General features: G+C 36.7%; 1 protein-coding gene across 1 annotated transcript; it reads left to right on the top strand.

The window, feature by feature from the left end:
- Nucleotides 1-202: 202 nt before the first annotated feature.
- On the top strand, nt 203-1,115 carry LOC129738029 (chymotrypsin-2-like). The gene is made up of 3 exons (XM_055729203.1): nt 203-269; nt 324-742; nt 801-1,115. The coding sequence occupies exons 1-3, from the start codon at nt 203-205 to the stop codon at nt 1,113-1,115; spliced, it is 801 nt and encodes a 266-aa protein (XP_055585178.1).
- The last annotated feature ends 13,546 nt before the right edge of the window (nt 1,116-14,661 follow it).

The raw sequence follows: 14,661 nt of genomic DNA, 5'->3' as shown, positions 1-14,661 counted from the left end.
AGGCTGATAATCAAATTGTGCGTAAATTTAGTTGGATTCGGCAACAAGTGTTTGATATCTGGACGCACAGGTGTTAATCGTTTGGGAGCTGTAAATTATCAGGGGATTGGAGGGAGTCGGTATAAAATCGTACCAACCAGGAAGTGTCCCTGTTAGTTCCTATTAAGAAGAGCTACTGCTTGTCTACTAACTACAAGTCAGCATGTTCAAAGTTACCGGTGTATTGCTGCTGTCCTTCGTGGCAGTTATTTCTGCAGCGTCCATCAATAGTGAGTGACCGTGTTTAGTATAATTGCGTGATTATAAAATTTTCCACTCGACAGATGTGTTGAAGGAATCCAAGGGTGGCCGTATTGCAGGCGGAGAACGTCCAAACGAAGATGTAAACATGCCCTACCAGGTGGCACTGTTTACCGCCAGAGATGACATCTACTACTGCGGGGGTTCCATCCTGAATCGCCGTTGGATTGTAACATCCGGAGTTTGTGCCATCGGAAAATCGCCAGCAGACGTTATCGTCTTCGTCGGTAGCGATCGTCTATCGGTAGGTGGTCAACGGCACGTCGTAGACAGAATTGTGCTGCATCCAAACTTCGACGTCAGTGTTTACGCCAACGATGTTGCCGTGATGCGGGTTTGGATCCCTTTCGCTTTCAACGAGAACGTTCAACCGATTGCTATGCGTGCTGAACCAGTTGTCGGTGAAGCGGAGGCGCTTATTTCCGGCTTCGGTCGTCAGACGGTAATATTTCAATTAGTGTTTTATTTTTGGAAGCAAGAACTCATTGAGTGTTTTTCAGATTTCGGATTCCACCACTCCCGACTTGTTGCGCTTCCTGCGGGTCAATTTGATCTCGAACGAAGAGTGTGCGGACGAATTTGATGATGCCTACACTGAGCGGCTGTTCGACAATACGGTATGTTCGGCGGGTGTCGAAGGCCGAGGTACCTGTATTGGTGATGCTGGTGGCCCACTGGTGCATGACGGAGAACTTATTGGAGTAATCTCATGGGGAGTGCCGTGCGGTCTCGGTTTGCCGGACGTTTACGCTCGTATTTCCAACCACCGCGGTTGGATTCTGGTGCACACGATGCTGCCGGAAAGTGTTGAATAATTCTAGTTTTTTTTTATCTCTTCGTGGGTTGACCGAACGGTTAGATGTCTTTAATAAAAATTTATTTATTTTGATATTTAAGAAATTCGCTGTCTATTGACTCTAAACTTTGGTTCTCTGAAAATGGTTATTATTCTGTTTTAGATGTTATTACCGAAGCTTTCTGGATGCAGACTAGTATGAATATCCACCCTAAGAATTTTTTAACGATAGTTGTAATGATTTTTCCAAACTAACAGGACGATCAAGGGACTTAAAACCAGCTCAATAAGCCGATATTTAAAAAGTCAAACGGATCAAAACGGTTTTATCCTGTGAATAACAGGAAGTCTTGATGTAATCCAGTAGCGATTACCGTCCGGGATATATTTAGCAAACATTATTATTATTATTTTTATTAGCTATGATCTTTACACAAATAACACACGATGATACAACCGTAACAAAGAATGATTATCTTCCTTGGACATATCAAACATTAGTTTTTGATAACTATTCATTCGGTTTGCGTGTATGCACTGTACATTAAACTGAGTCGATTTGTTCCTGTCAAACATTAAACATATGGTCGATGCTACCAGTCCAGCGAGTTTTCTCTCGAAGAAACTCAAGTGTGGAAAACCACAAACAGAGAAGAAGAAGAGTCGATTTGGGGTCATTTTTGAATTTCTCAAACCCTGGAGTCTTAAAAACTTATTTTTTGCTCAAAATTCATCCCTGATTTTTTGCAGAATTTTAAAGTAATGTTGACATGAATAATCTTGAACTATTAGGTTAGGGAAAATTGAATATTATGTAAGTACTAAAAAATCAACATCTTTTTTGTTTCTTCAGAGCTTGCTAATGGTTATTGTGCCAATGAACAACTTTGACCGTAACTTCGTATCTTATTAGTCAAAAAAGTTATTAGCTGTTTAACAGGAGATGTCTTTTGGCATTGAATAACGAGCCTATAGTAAACAAAAAGATGAAATGTCACGATTGGAATTTTTGAATTTTTGTCAGTGCCATTCCAATCGAGCAAAACCAAGCAGTCTTAAAGGCAGCCCTACAGCAGGGTTGCAAGCTCAATATTTCAAAAGGGATCAGATTGCGCCTCTTTGTTTACTATAGTTTCTTTAGGATTGAAAAACAATAAATTAAATTGACATATCTGCCGAGTGCTTAGCTATAGGTATTGCAAGACTACTATTCATGCATTTTTTTTTATAATTATCGAAAAACAAAAATCCAAAAAAGAGCCAAATTAAATCAATGAACCGAAATTTTACACTCAGAAAAATATTATTATGCATGCAATAAGATTGTCTTATGAACTGGCGCCATAAGAAAAATCATTGAAATTCATAAGATTGTCTTATGAGGCGAATAAATTCTTCAGATGAACACTGTAACCAGTGCGTTGTGTGAGAAGCCCAAGATCAGTGAGAATCAACGTAGTCAATGTAAATGTGCGCAGGGAGCGCTGTGTGGAGTGGAGGCGGACCGTATCTTACACCACCGATGCCATACGCAAATAATGGCCAAGGTAATGGACGGGAAATATGCTGACGAACAGATGGCGCTGATTGAACGCACGAATGGGCAGCCATAGGCGAGCTTCGTAAAAGGCGCAATTGGGCGGAATACCAGGATGGAGCCGAAAGTCCGGATCCGGGGCAATGGCCGACAGCTAATGCGATCACTCCACAAAGAACAACCAAACGATACGGTACTGAGTTCTCGTAAGGGCACGCGTAGTGACATAGCACATTAGAACCAGGTGAGAAGTGATCGCTGCCCCGGAATCCATAGAACCATGGACTGGCCCATCGGAATTAAATCTAATCCGCTCGTATTTTGTCCCATTGCACCAACAGGACCCCTTTTCTTTCACCGATTGGTTCGTTGGAGATTGGTGGTTACATAAGGCAAGCCCCGGTAGGCCTCATCGCGATCGAATACGATATTCACCACATCCAGGCAGCCGTTAACGCCGTGTGGTCCGAAGGTTGCGGAAAGTCCGGGTAGGAGAAGGAGAAGTCGCGCCGAAGACCGACCGAACAACTTACCCCGCGCCGCTGTGCAGTCCGCATAGAAGAGCGAAGGCGAGAAAGGTACGTAATCAGCTGCCTAAGGTGTCCCTATCAGCTCCAACCAAGGTAGGACTGGAAAATCACTGAATCGTCTCGATTGAAAGTGCGGGTAAAAAGAAACCATTTTGTTGACATACCACAATAAACGGGAAAGTTCGTTTCTGCGAAGTATTGTGTTTTCTTGTGCAAGCTAGAGCGCTGATAGCCGACCCTGAGGCTTATTGAGGGGGGTTCTCACAGGTGCTGGGCAGGCTGAACAACCCGTAGGTTATAACACCTACTTCAATGAGAGGTTGTTGCTTTACATAAAAGGGTCTTATGAAAACAGATAATCACTTTTAACTTGCTTATGCTTATGCTTATGATACGTACACAGCCAGATCTTGTCAGCATCCCGGTGAATAGTAAAAATACACTTACTATTCATCTTCTCAAGGCCGGGCCCACTGTGCAGTATTGGACGCAGAGACGACTGGAACCAGGGAAGGAAGGAACGTGGACAACAGTACCATACGTTCCCATGTTTATTTGATATTAATTCGTTGGGAGCATAGATGCTAAGATATTTCTATGCTCCTTGGTGTTGGGCCTTGTGATTCTTCCTTCAGGGGATGGAAATGAGGTTTTTCTACAGAGAATCCCAAATTTAACAATACAATAGTTAAAGAAATTTCTTTAACCATTATTCACTGTTTAATTCTGGATCCCTGTACCTTCATCTCAGGTCATCGACCATGGTTAAAGCGCCATTGCTCGCTTTTGAAATGATTTGAAAGAGCAGAGAAATTATTAATAGAGCACCGAAATCCTTAGAATTTTTCCATTCCAAAAGATTTCAGCAACAAAAGAAATACATACACATTATGACATACTAAAAACTATTATTTATGATTAGATTCAATTGATATTTATACAATTCGGTTAGCATCTGCTAGAATTATCAGATCAATAAAAGGTAGCAAAATTCTGGAAAATTAAGTGTCACGTTGTTCGGCAGTAAGATAAAAGTGGTGTTAAAAAAGAAAACCTATGAAAATGTCAATAACAAATTTATGTATCCAGTCAAAATTAAATTTTTTCATCGACGGTATGAATTACATTAAAATTGAGAATCAGAAATAATCGCACCCCTTAGGTATCTCATTCATCTTCACTCAAACACTTCCGATTCTCAAATCATTCTAAACCCATACAAACTAGTTTCCTTTAACACCCACCCTTCGTTTCACATAATGATGAAAAGTGTTGTGAGTATAAAATAAAGGAGAAAGCGGGATGAAACGCACACCCGATCCGTTTGCTATACGAAAAATAAAAGTAGAACGGCTTAAAAATAGCAAAAAAGATGGATAGTCACACAAAAAGGCAAGTGTTGAGGGCGTTCATTGTACGAAGCTCCAGAAAACTTTAAAAAAATATTATTGGATCGAAAACGAAATTGCTTAAAAATTCTTTAACAACACTCTCCTCTAAACCACATTGAAATAACATAATTTAATCTTACAAGTGAACTAATGAAAATGGTTCTACTTAGCTTTAATTTGGTAGTATCAGCATAAATGTGAACATCCGTGTGTCGTCCATGCAGTTGTGCGATTGATGGAAGTGAACCATTCTATTAAAACGGAATCAAACCAGAAACACATCACAGCAACCATACTTTCTTCTCCGATTTCACCATTTCTCTTCTTGTTTCTAATTCATAACCCACACACGGCATCACAAGAAAAATTGCGGGGGGCACCTTCTGGCCATACTTAATAGTAAAAAACACTAAAAAGCGACACGGCTTGGTAGCCAAACCACTACTGCAACCAAAAACACCTGATTTTTCCAACTATTCAAAACTCATACGAAAATATTTCGACTCCCCCAAATTGAGAATGCATAGAAACCTAACATTTTGTCTTCATGCTACCAAAAAACAACATTTTAATCATAATAAAAATGAAATCTTCTCATTCCACCACAATTCACAAAAAAAAAACTTCTCAAAACGTCCTGTAGGTACTATATGGATTCCACTTAGCACTCTCGGTAACTTATATCCTCAATTTCATTCGAAAATCACTTTTAACATCTATTTTAAGGGGGGGGGGGGTAGGGTCTAACGGGTAAAAAAAGACACCATTTTCACGATTTTTTTCTAGAGCTATCGTTCAAACAAATGTATTCAAATTTTTTGCATTTTACAAAGCATTGTTAAAACAACATTTAGTAATTTTTTCGTAGAAAAATATTGAAAAATGAGCCGGTGACGGAGCACTTTCGAGGATGCCTTTAAGAAAACAGGATTTGCGGTGGACACTGTATCTCAGCACAGAATCATCTGAAGTCAAAAAATCAGAGCAATATATTTTTAATAGATGTTTTTCTGGACCCCAACGTTTTTATTTAATTAAAAAAATTTTTTATGAAATTTTTGTGGCTGTTTGAAGTAAAAACTACGATTTTTCACGAAAAAATCCACCATTTTTCACCTGTAAAATCTCCCCAAAGTAAAAAAAAACAAAAAAGAAAAACGTTGGGGTCTGGTATTTTATATATAGAAAACATGTTCCAAATTTGAAAAGAATCGGATAAGTAGTTTTCAAATGACGATGTCCACGGACTTTGAAAATGTGCTTTCGAGAAAAACGCGTTTGAAGTTTCTGCTCTTGCTTTCTTGCTGTATTAGATAGGAGGAGATAAAGGCCTATAACTTCTACAGTTTTGCTTCAATTGACTTGAAAATTTGACACAACATTCTTGAAATGTTTTACAATAAGAAAATAAAAAAATAAAAAAATCGATTTTTTGAAAGTGTTAGACCCTACCCCCCCCTTAAAGAAAGTTTTCACTGTCAGCCGAAAACAGATAATCACTTTTAACTTTGAAGAAAACTCCATTTCAGTTTGATGCCTCGTATGATTATGAAAAATAGTGACTGTTGGAATGAATGTGTTCATTATTTTTTCACAATGCCGTTTCTTCTATTTTTCATAAGAACATACTTCGTAAATTGGAAGAATTTCATAAGACTCTAATGAAAATACATTTTATAATAAAAATCTGCCTGAGTGTACAGTACTGTAATTTTAAACCCCGTAAAACTACGTTCAATGTCCTGCTCTTTTTGTTACAGGATTTTTGCTGTTATTTTACAGAATGTAATTTTTGTCAATTGATTCACAACAGAAAAAATGTAACGCTGAACGATGTAATTTCTGGAGATGATGTATGATGATGATGTATCAGGGAGTTCTGTTGTAATACAGACCCCGTTTTGGCAACATTCGATTTTGGCAACATCCAAAACGGTTTTTAAAAACGACATTACCTTTTAGTTTTCTCTAAAGCATGACCAATATAATTTAGATAAACACCAAAAATACGTTTTTACGTTCAGAAATGGTGATAGAATACAACAACGAAAACAAAAAAAAATTAAAAAAAATTAAAGTACTCAAAAATTACAAAAAGATGAAAAATTCAAAAACAAATACAAACAAAAGAATATAAATGACAAAATCAACTTAACAATGATGAAGAATGACAAAAACAGTTAAAATAACAGAAAAAAAAACAAAGACTATAAACAAAACAAAAATAGTGCAAAATGCATAAGAAACATGAGAAAAAAACTATAAAAATTCTAAAAATGGTCGGGAATTGACTTAAAATAACATTAATGTTAATAAAAATAGTTATTTAAAAAAAAGAGAAAAACATTTCAGAAAAAAAACCGTTCGATTTTGGCAACACAAAATGTTCGGGCATGTTGCCAAAAACGAACGGGGTTTGTAGTAATACATCTAAACATCTAAAAACGATGTACGCCAATGCGAACCTGTCGTGTAGTGTAATTTCACAACCTTCTATATGATATCGCATCAAGTTTTCCTCAATTGACGTTTAAATTTTATTCACTACAAAAAGTGAGAAATGAATTACGGACCTCAGATGTATTTGTTTGGCTTGTAAGTAGTACCAAAATTTTAGAAAAATGTGAGAAAAACCATTTCTTCAAATAGAATTTTAATCTTTTTTTCATTTTTATGGCATTATGGCTAGGCAGATTTGCACTAGCGGTACAAAAATTAATCTATGATTTTCAAACAGCCGGATACATCAAAACAATGTAGTATTAAGTACCATTTGCGACTCAAGTTATGTGCAGGTATTTTATGTAATATTACAATACATTGTTTGCTGTGTTGATTTAAAAGTCTATGAAAATCGTTTAATAAATATAGCAGCAGATGTCCTGAAGCCAATAGATCCATGAGAGTTATCAAACTCAAGCTCAGAGAAAAATGAGAGTGTGTTTGTGTTAGCTTTTCTTCTCCTCTTTTCGCCAGTATTTTTTGTTTAGTTTATGTTTGTCCAGTTTTGCTCAAAATGCCATCAAAACAAGAAGCGTCTCGCGAGCGCGGTGTACAGTTCTACGAACTGCACAAAAATCTCTGCAAAAAGTATACAGTACAACGTTTTAAAAGTGAAAATGTGGCGAATTCCACTGTTTACCATATCCTAAAATCCCCAACTACTTTTCGCAAGCAATGTAGTGACAGACCAGCGAAAATTATGGACGCAAAAGGACTTCGTTCTGTTTTTCGTGCCTTCAACATCAAGGATTCACTAAGCCAGCGGAATGCCGCCAAAAAGTTCAATTGTTCTCACCAGTACATTGGCAAGATACCGTCAACTGGGGAAACATGCAACAATTTTCATCTTCAATGGCTTCTAAAAAACTTATGTTCACAGTTAATCGTATCCTTTATGCATCAAAAGTTTTAAGGATGCTGGGGCATCAAAATGGCGTAGTTAAAAAAATTATTGGTTTCTTCAGTTATTTTTAATTTTCTAAAAACATGCGATTTTCACACTCCTTAGAAAATGGGGTAACTTGCAACAAACTTTGTTTTTAATGAAAAATCTTATGAACACGTACGAAAATTCATAGTTTTTAATATATTTGCGATGCCTTAAAGACCATTACGCATGACAACACTAATTGCAGTAGTTTTTGGGTCTGTAAAAATAATTTTTCACTGTTTTTCTGAAAATAAGGATGCTGCATACATTTAGGGGTTAAATAATACTACGAAAAATTCTACAAGCTGAAATCATAAAAATAAATGTTTGGATGAATGAAATTTAAATGATTACAAACGCGTGATGCAAAACATTCATATTCCAGCACATGGAAACGAGATTTACAAGGTATTTCTTTGATTTGCATTTTGTTGCATTTAACCCCAGACACCTAACTGAATTTTAAAAATATTCATTTAAAAAAATTGGGTGATTGTTCGAAAAATATTTTTACACCAACAATGTTGGTATAACATGAGGATACCTGTGAAAAGTTTGTAGGTAATTTTATCAAGCCTATCCGTCATACTGGGTAAAGTTTTTTTCGGCATCAAAAAATGTTAAAATTTGTACATTTATTGCTCGATTTTTCAAATTTTACATAAAAATAAAAAACTTAAGACAACTAGCTTAAGATGCAATACATTAAATTAAAAATTGATTCAATGTAGTGTTATATAAATGTTGCATCGAACCCCGCTGTTGCATGATGACCCGTTTGACGGTACTGAAAAAAGTTGGAATTAAGTGCCGAAAGAAGACCAGAGCCCCAGATTAAATACACTGAGGATGGGATTTCGACTCTTAAATCCCAATGCCGCTGGATGATGAAAAATTAATCCGGAGAATGCTTTGTTTTGGACGACGAAAGTTACTTCCGTCTTTCGAAGACGTACGTCCCCGGAAACGATCGATACTATTCCAAGGATGTTTCTACTATAGCTTCGATCATTACAGAACAGTGATTCTGTACATCACCATTTCCGAGAGAGAGATTTCTAAGCCATGGCTCAAGCCGTCTGGTTTGGCTATCAATCGAGATGTGTACCAGAATGAATGTTTGAAGAAAAATTTAATGCTGTTTCTATATAAACATCATGCAGATGGACAATACGTGTTTTGGCTGAATAAAGCATCATCGCATTATGCCAAAAAAGACAATCCTTCCTGAATACCCGATCGATCCCATTTGTTCCCAAGAACCACAACCCGACAAATCTGTCTAAGTGTCGTCCAATCGAAGATTTTTTCGGAACTTTGGGCTCATTGGTGTACAAAAATAATTGGAGAGCCAAAAACTGCAAAGAACTGAATGGTATAATCAAGAGATGTATTCACAAAGTTGACATGAGGCCGTACAACGCTGATTTTTCGACATCAAACGGAAGCTTCTGTTCACTTTTTTCAACAATGGACAATGTACCTTTTATTCCAATAAATTAAATCTCCTTCAAGTATACTTCCCTTTTTTCACAGTTAAAAAGAGAAATTCCAAAATTTTAGTAGCCACTCGTTAATACGGCGTTTCGTTAATTCTTTACCGAATGTTTGCCCGCATACTAAAAAACTATATTTCATATAATCAATACGATACATATACAGTCCTAGAAAATGTGATTGGCTTTGTAAACGTAGCTTTAATTTCAAACTTTACTTTGACAACGATAAGAACAACAAATGAACGTTCATGTGAATAAGTGATGATAACTGGAAAGGTGAATAAATGGTGTAAACAATTTACTTCAATTTTATCAATAATCGTTTTACTGTTCTCGAACCATAAGGCTTAGCGTTCATGTAATATGTCAAACTCACACCAAAAAAGATCGAAACGAGGGTCAGAGATGCCAGACAGTTTAGAAACAGAAAACTTAGCACGGATTCATGAAAACATATTTTAAATATATTCATCGAATATTTGATCGTCTATGGATAAAAAAAACAGGTGCATTCTACATCTAAAAATAAAACTTCCATTATGTTAAGATAATAGAGTTGGGTTGAGTTTAACATTGCGAATTCGTGAAAAAATAACTTTTTGTTATTTTTAGACATACTACATTCAAAAATATATATTTTAACCCTTTTGCTGAGCAAAGATTTATCGGAATTGATCTTTTTGTGCCTTATTTTATTTATCTCATGAACTATGTAGAACACATGGTGTTTGAGTTCAAGAAATATCACTTCTGCTTCCATTTAATTTTATTTAAATGCAATGTCCTTGGAATTTTTCTGTTTCTTAAACTCATATCGGTATTAGATCAAAGCAGTTAGATCTATAACCTTTTTTAGTTTCACATTTTAAATTCATATCTATATTTGTACAATTCTGGAAAAATCAGTCTAGTTGGCATCACTGTCGATAAGACCAACAAAACAACAACAATCATCAAGAAATTTTCGTTTTTCGGGTTAATATTTCCAACTCCAGGGCATATAGTCTTAGTTACTGGCCCTTACCCCCGAACGGCTGAGCTGAAGGGCTGAAGCTGTTCAAGTAAAAAGAAGAAGAAGATTTCCAACTCCCGGACGAGCGGTACCAGCAGCAACGTTCGATGAACGACAATCGGTATCTGCGATAAGGACAAGAGCTGCAATTTCAGGACTCCCAGGAAAACGGAGACCAGCAATGTTCCAACAGGTAAATTTCATTAACGATCATTAATATTAACACATATTAGAGAGGTTTTTTTTTTTGTATTTCAGCAACACATTCGCTGGAGAAGAAATGTCCTGCTTGGAGTAGAAATCCTGCCTCCTGTAACCAGCAGCTGTGCCAATGTTTGGGTGGACACGGATGGTGTGTCGAAAACGATAACTGCACCTTGTGGAGGAGCTAATAATAATTATGTATAAAGAGACTGGTTCTGAACTGGTACCCGTCGCTCCAGGAGGATCCTTTTTTTGCATTCGACCACTATCAAATCACACCCGGTGTTGAGGTGGATTAATTGAGATGTAGGTAATTAAGTTTATTTATTTGATATAGAAGTGATAAAAAGTGAATCATGAAAGTCAATAAAATGAATATTAAATATAAAAATCTTTGTTTTTCATTTTCTACAAAAAAAAAATCCTTTATGTGTGCGTGCCCTTTTCCAGTACGTTTCAAAATACGGTTCGCATAACGTTGGAAGAACGTCATATCGGATCGTTGAACAACGATTACTGTTAATTTTCAGTTTCAAGAGAACATTAAAAATAACTGTAACCAAAACAGTTTGATGGCCAGAATACGATTTCCATGAACGGTTTTTTAACGTTATCTAAACTGTTTGTGTGACAGTTCTCCCATATAAAACTTTTAACAGTTTTTAACAGTTGCATAACCTAACAACATATTTAAAATACAATCAAATTGAAATTCACGATTCATGCAATGTATTTTACAATTCCTATAATAGTTTGCTAAAAGTTCTTTGTACGCTATATCAAATCGTTTTGTGATTGTTTCAGAAAACGTTTAGTTACAATCCTCGTTTATGCGGGTGGTAGTTTAAGACGAAACGCAATAATTACAGCCGATGAGCTAAATATTTTTAACTGAACAACCAGTTATTTCTACCGAAAAAAATCTGTTAAAGTACGGTAGATACCAAGTCGATAAACTGAATTAACGAACTTGTGGTTTCTCGGCTACTGTGCAGTATGCGGTTTTACAAACCGAGAAGTAGGCATATTTTTGCTACTTTCATTGTAAAAGAGCCATAACTGGATGACCTAATGATTAAAATGAGAAAAGGTTGATTTCTACGCACATGTAATCTTCTAATCACGCCGACTTAAAATGTATCCTATTTCTCGTAATACTAGCTCTGAACAGGCAATAAACCGTTACGAACTTCCCCGTGAAAAAGAAGGTGCATTGCTGGGCGAGATATAGCATCTTGTTCAGGTTTTATTTACCATTAAATGAAGTAGACAAGCCCTCCATGCTTGCTAGAGAACATTTGGCGACTAAACTGAACCCATTGAAGATTGAGATCGGCTGCCCGGTGCCTTCGTGTGGGCAGAAATTAGATCGAGGAGGGTCCAATAATCTCTTTATTTCCGATTTGTTTTCGTCGGTGAAACCAATAAAACGGAGATCAAATTTCACTAGACACCTCCCCTTCGAAGTTTTCAAGCCCTCTCTAAAAGTAAGGCATGGGACATCTTAACGACAGTAGAATTGTAACTGCCTACTATTGCGTGTAAAATATAAGATTCTGTTCCCAGATCGATCGTCGTCTTAGTTGAAAATGCTTTAAATTTCTCGCTTCATAAAAGCTACACGCATTAATCAAGTTGGCTGTTTTATTGGAGTTTTGTTTTCGCGCGACTTGTTTCGTGTATAATTTCGAAATGGGCCAACTGACAGAAAGAGGGCGAACAGCGGATTTGGTCAGGCATCTATAAATCAGTTTCTTGCATCGCTACTGAGTCTAGCGGGTGAAAGAAGCTCAGATAACACACATGCTTAACGGAATAACACACCGAGCTTATCGCCGTTCTATTCGAATTATGGGTGTAATTGATAATTTCAGATCAAACTCCCTCTGGCCTACTCTGATGAGCCATCAAATCAATTACCACCAATTGTAAGCATGTTGTTGGGCAGATCTATTAGATGAACTCCCTGTGCTCTCGCTAGTAGTACATAAACTAGCCAATCGCGTTCTACCCCGGAGAACAGCTAGAAGCGCAATTTAAAGAAAACAAGACTATGATTACATACGTGTTAGATTCACATCGTCCATCTTCGCCGGCCTTACTCCGGCTCACACGGCAGCGGGAGTTCCAAGATAATTCGCCGCCTCGTATAGATGTATTCTTTTCTAAACGTTTTCACGCAACTCGAGTCCATTTGCTCAAATCAAGTAAACAAACGATTGAATTTGATTGAGTTGACCCTTCGCCATAGCTAACAACAACCAACTGTTTTGTTTGCCTGTGGTGAACAAACATTCCGTTTGGGAACTTAAAGATAAAAAAAGTCGCCAATAGTCATACCTAGGTGGTTGTTTTTGCCAATTTACAAGGATCGGACAAAAATATGACAAATTTTTCTGAGAGTTCTTGAAATACTTGAAAATTGAGATTCAATCAATATTTAACAACTGCATCTCCCCTCACTTAGGCTCCAGAATTTTCATCCATATTGTCTATGGCGATGGAACTCCACGTACGAGATTCACCAAACATGAATGATTTTTCACGAGTTCAAACATTTAAGCAATGTAAACGTACCTCAAGATACGAACTAACTTACTTAATCATTCCTGATTGCTGGTCTATGCATAAAATCAAAGAATATAATAGTTCAACGTTAAATTTTTGCTTTTGTGAATAATGTGGACGTTTATAATTTCCTAAAATTGGCCATCGTTAAAAATATGAATATGGCATATGAATTGCGCTTCGATGAGGGATTTTTCCCGAAGATATTGTCTATTTAAATGATTTTTTTCAGAAACATCGCAGGTGAACTGGCAACAAAACACAGATTTCCGACAATCTAGTACTTCACTTTGTCAGAAGTCGGGAGTTTGGACTTCCGATGTGAATTTCAGTGCTGGTGCGATAATAGTAGGTATTCAAAATCAATGCGAAATTTTCCAGATGCACTAGAAAGGACAGATCGTCTTGGCTGTTTTCGAAGATGATCATTTAATTTGCATTTGTGGCATATTAATAAAAAGTTTTAACCCCTGTTTTTTAAATTAAATTCTTGATAACTGGTATACAGAACGTTAATAACGTGGTTATCTTCAGTATTTGACTTTTTTCTATTTATTCAAAGAAATTTGTTGAAAACGCAGGTTTCAGTAGGTGATTGGAGTTAATCTTTAATCAGTTTCATTCGTCTAATCATTATAATAGTACTCACTAACTACATTAGCGATAGCTATTTGTCACTTTCTACTTCTCCATATTCCCTAGCCGAGAAAGTACTCATTTCTCTATGAGTATTCCGGTGCTTCTACTCATTTTCAGCCTGCCAACACTGCAGTGTAACTGCTAACCACAGTTTGAGTTATATTGATCCACAGTGTGATGATGTAAACATTTGTACCGTGAACATCATTACCAGCTGTCATCAGCAATCATCGATTCCTTTGTTCGCAATAAGGCATTTCCCCACTTGTCAGACGAACAGCTGCTTTCTCATGTTTACATTTTCTCGGCATATCGTGGTAGGGTAAACATAACAACAACATTACGCTTGTTCAATGACCAGATAGTAACGAAATAAAATTGGCAATGCAATTGTAGTGGTTTTGCAAGTGCACCTTGGTGAGGAGAATATAAATTCTTTATTTGATGATTTGTAAATTCATAACAAGTCAAGACATGAAGGTATGTTGATGTTTTTAATTAAAGAAGTTTTTAAAAGAAAGCATTGAACAGTGCTTATCATCAAAGATCAAAATGGTGACCGGTTGGTGTTAACATTTTTCAAAACAAATACAAAAAGCTACCCTACCACAATCTGTCCCGGAAAATACTCCATTGCGTATTGGACAACAATGTGGAGAACCGAAACAAACTGTATTGGTTCTTCCGTAGGAGCAGCAGATCTCCTCTGCTGAAGTATTTCGGCCATCCAGAATCTATCCGAAAACATACAC

Source organism: Uranotaenia lowii, chromosome 1 (assembly GCF_029784155.1).
Source record: "Uranotaenia lowii strain MFRU-FL chromosome 1, ASM2978415v1, whole genome shotgun sequence".
NCBI classification, from domain to species: domain Eukaryota; kingdom Metazoa; phylum Arthropoda; class Insecta; order Diptera; family Culicidae; genus Uranotaenia; species Uranotaenia lowii.
Note: the sequence above shows the minus strand (reverse complement) of the source record. Positions and strands in the feature narration are given on the sequence as shown.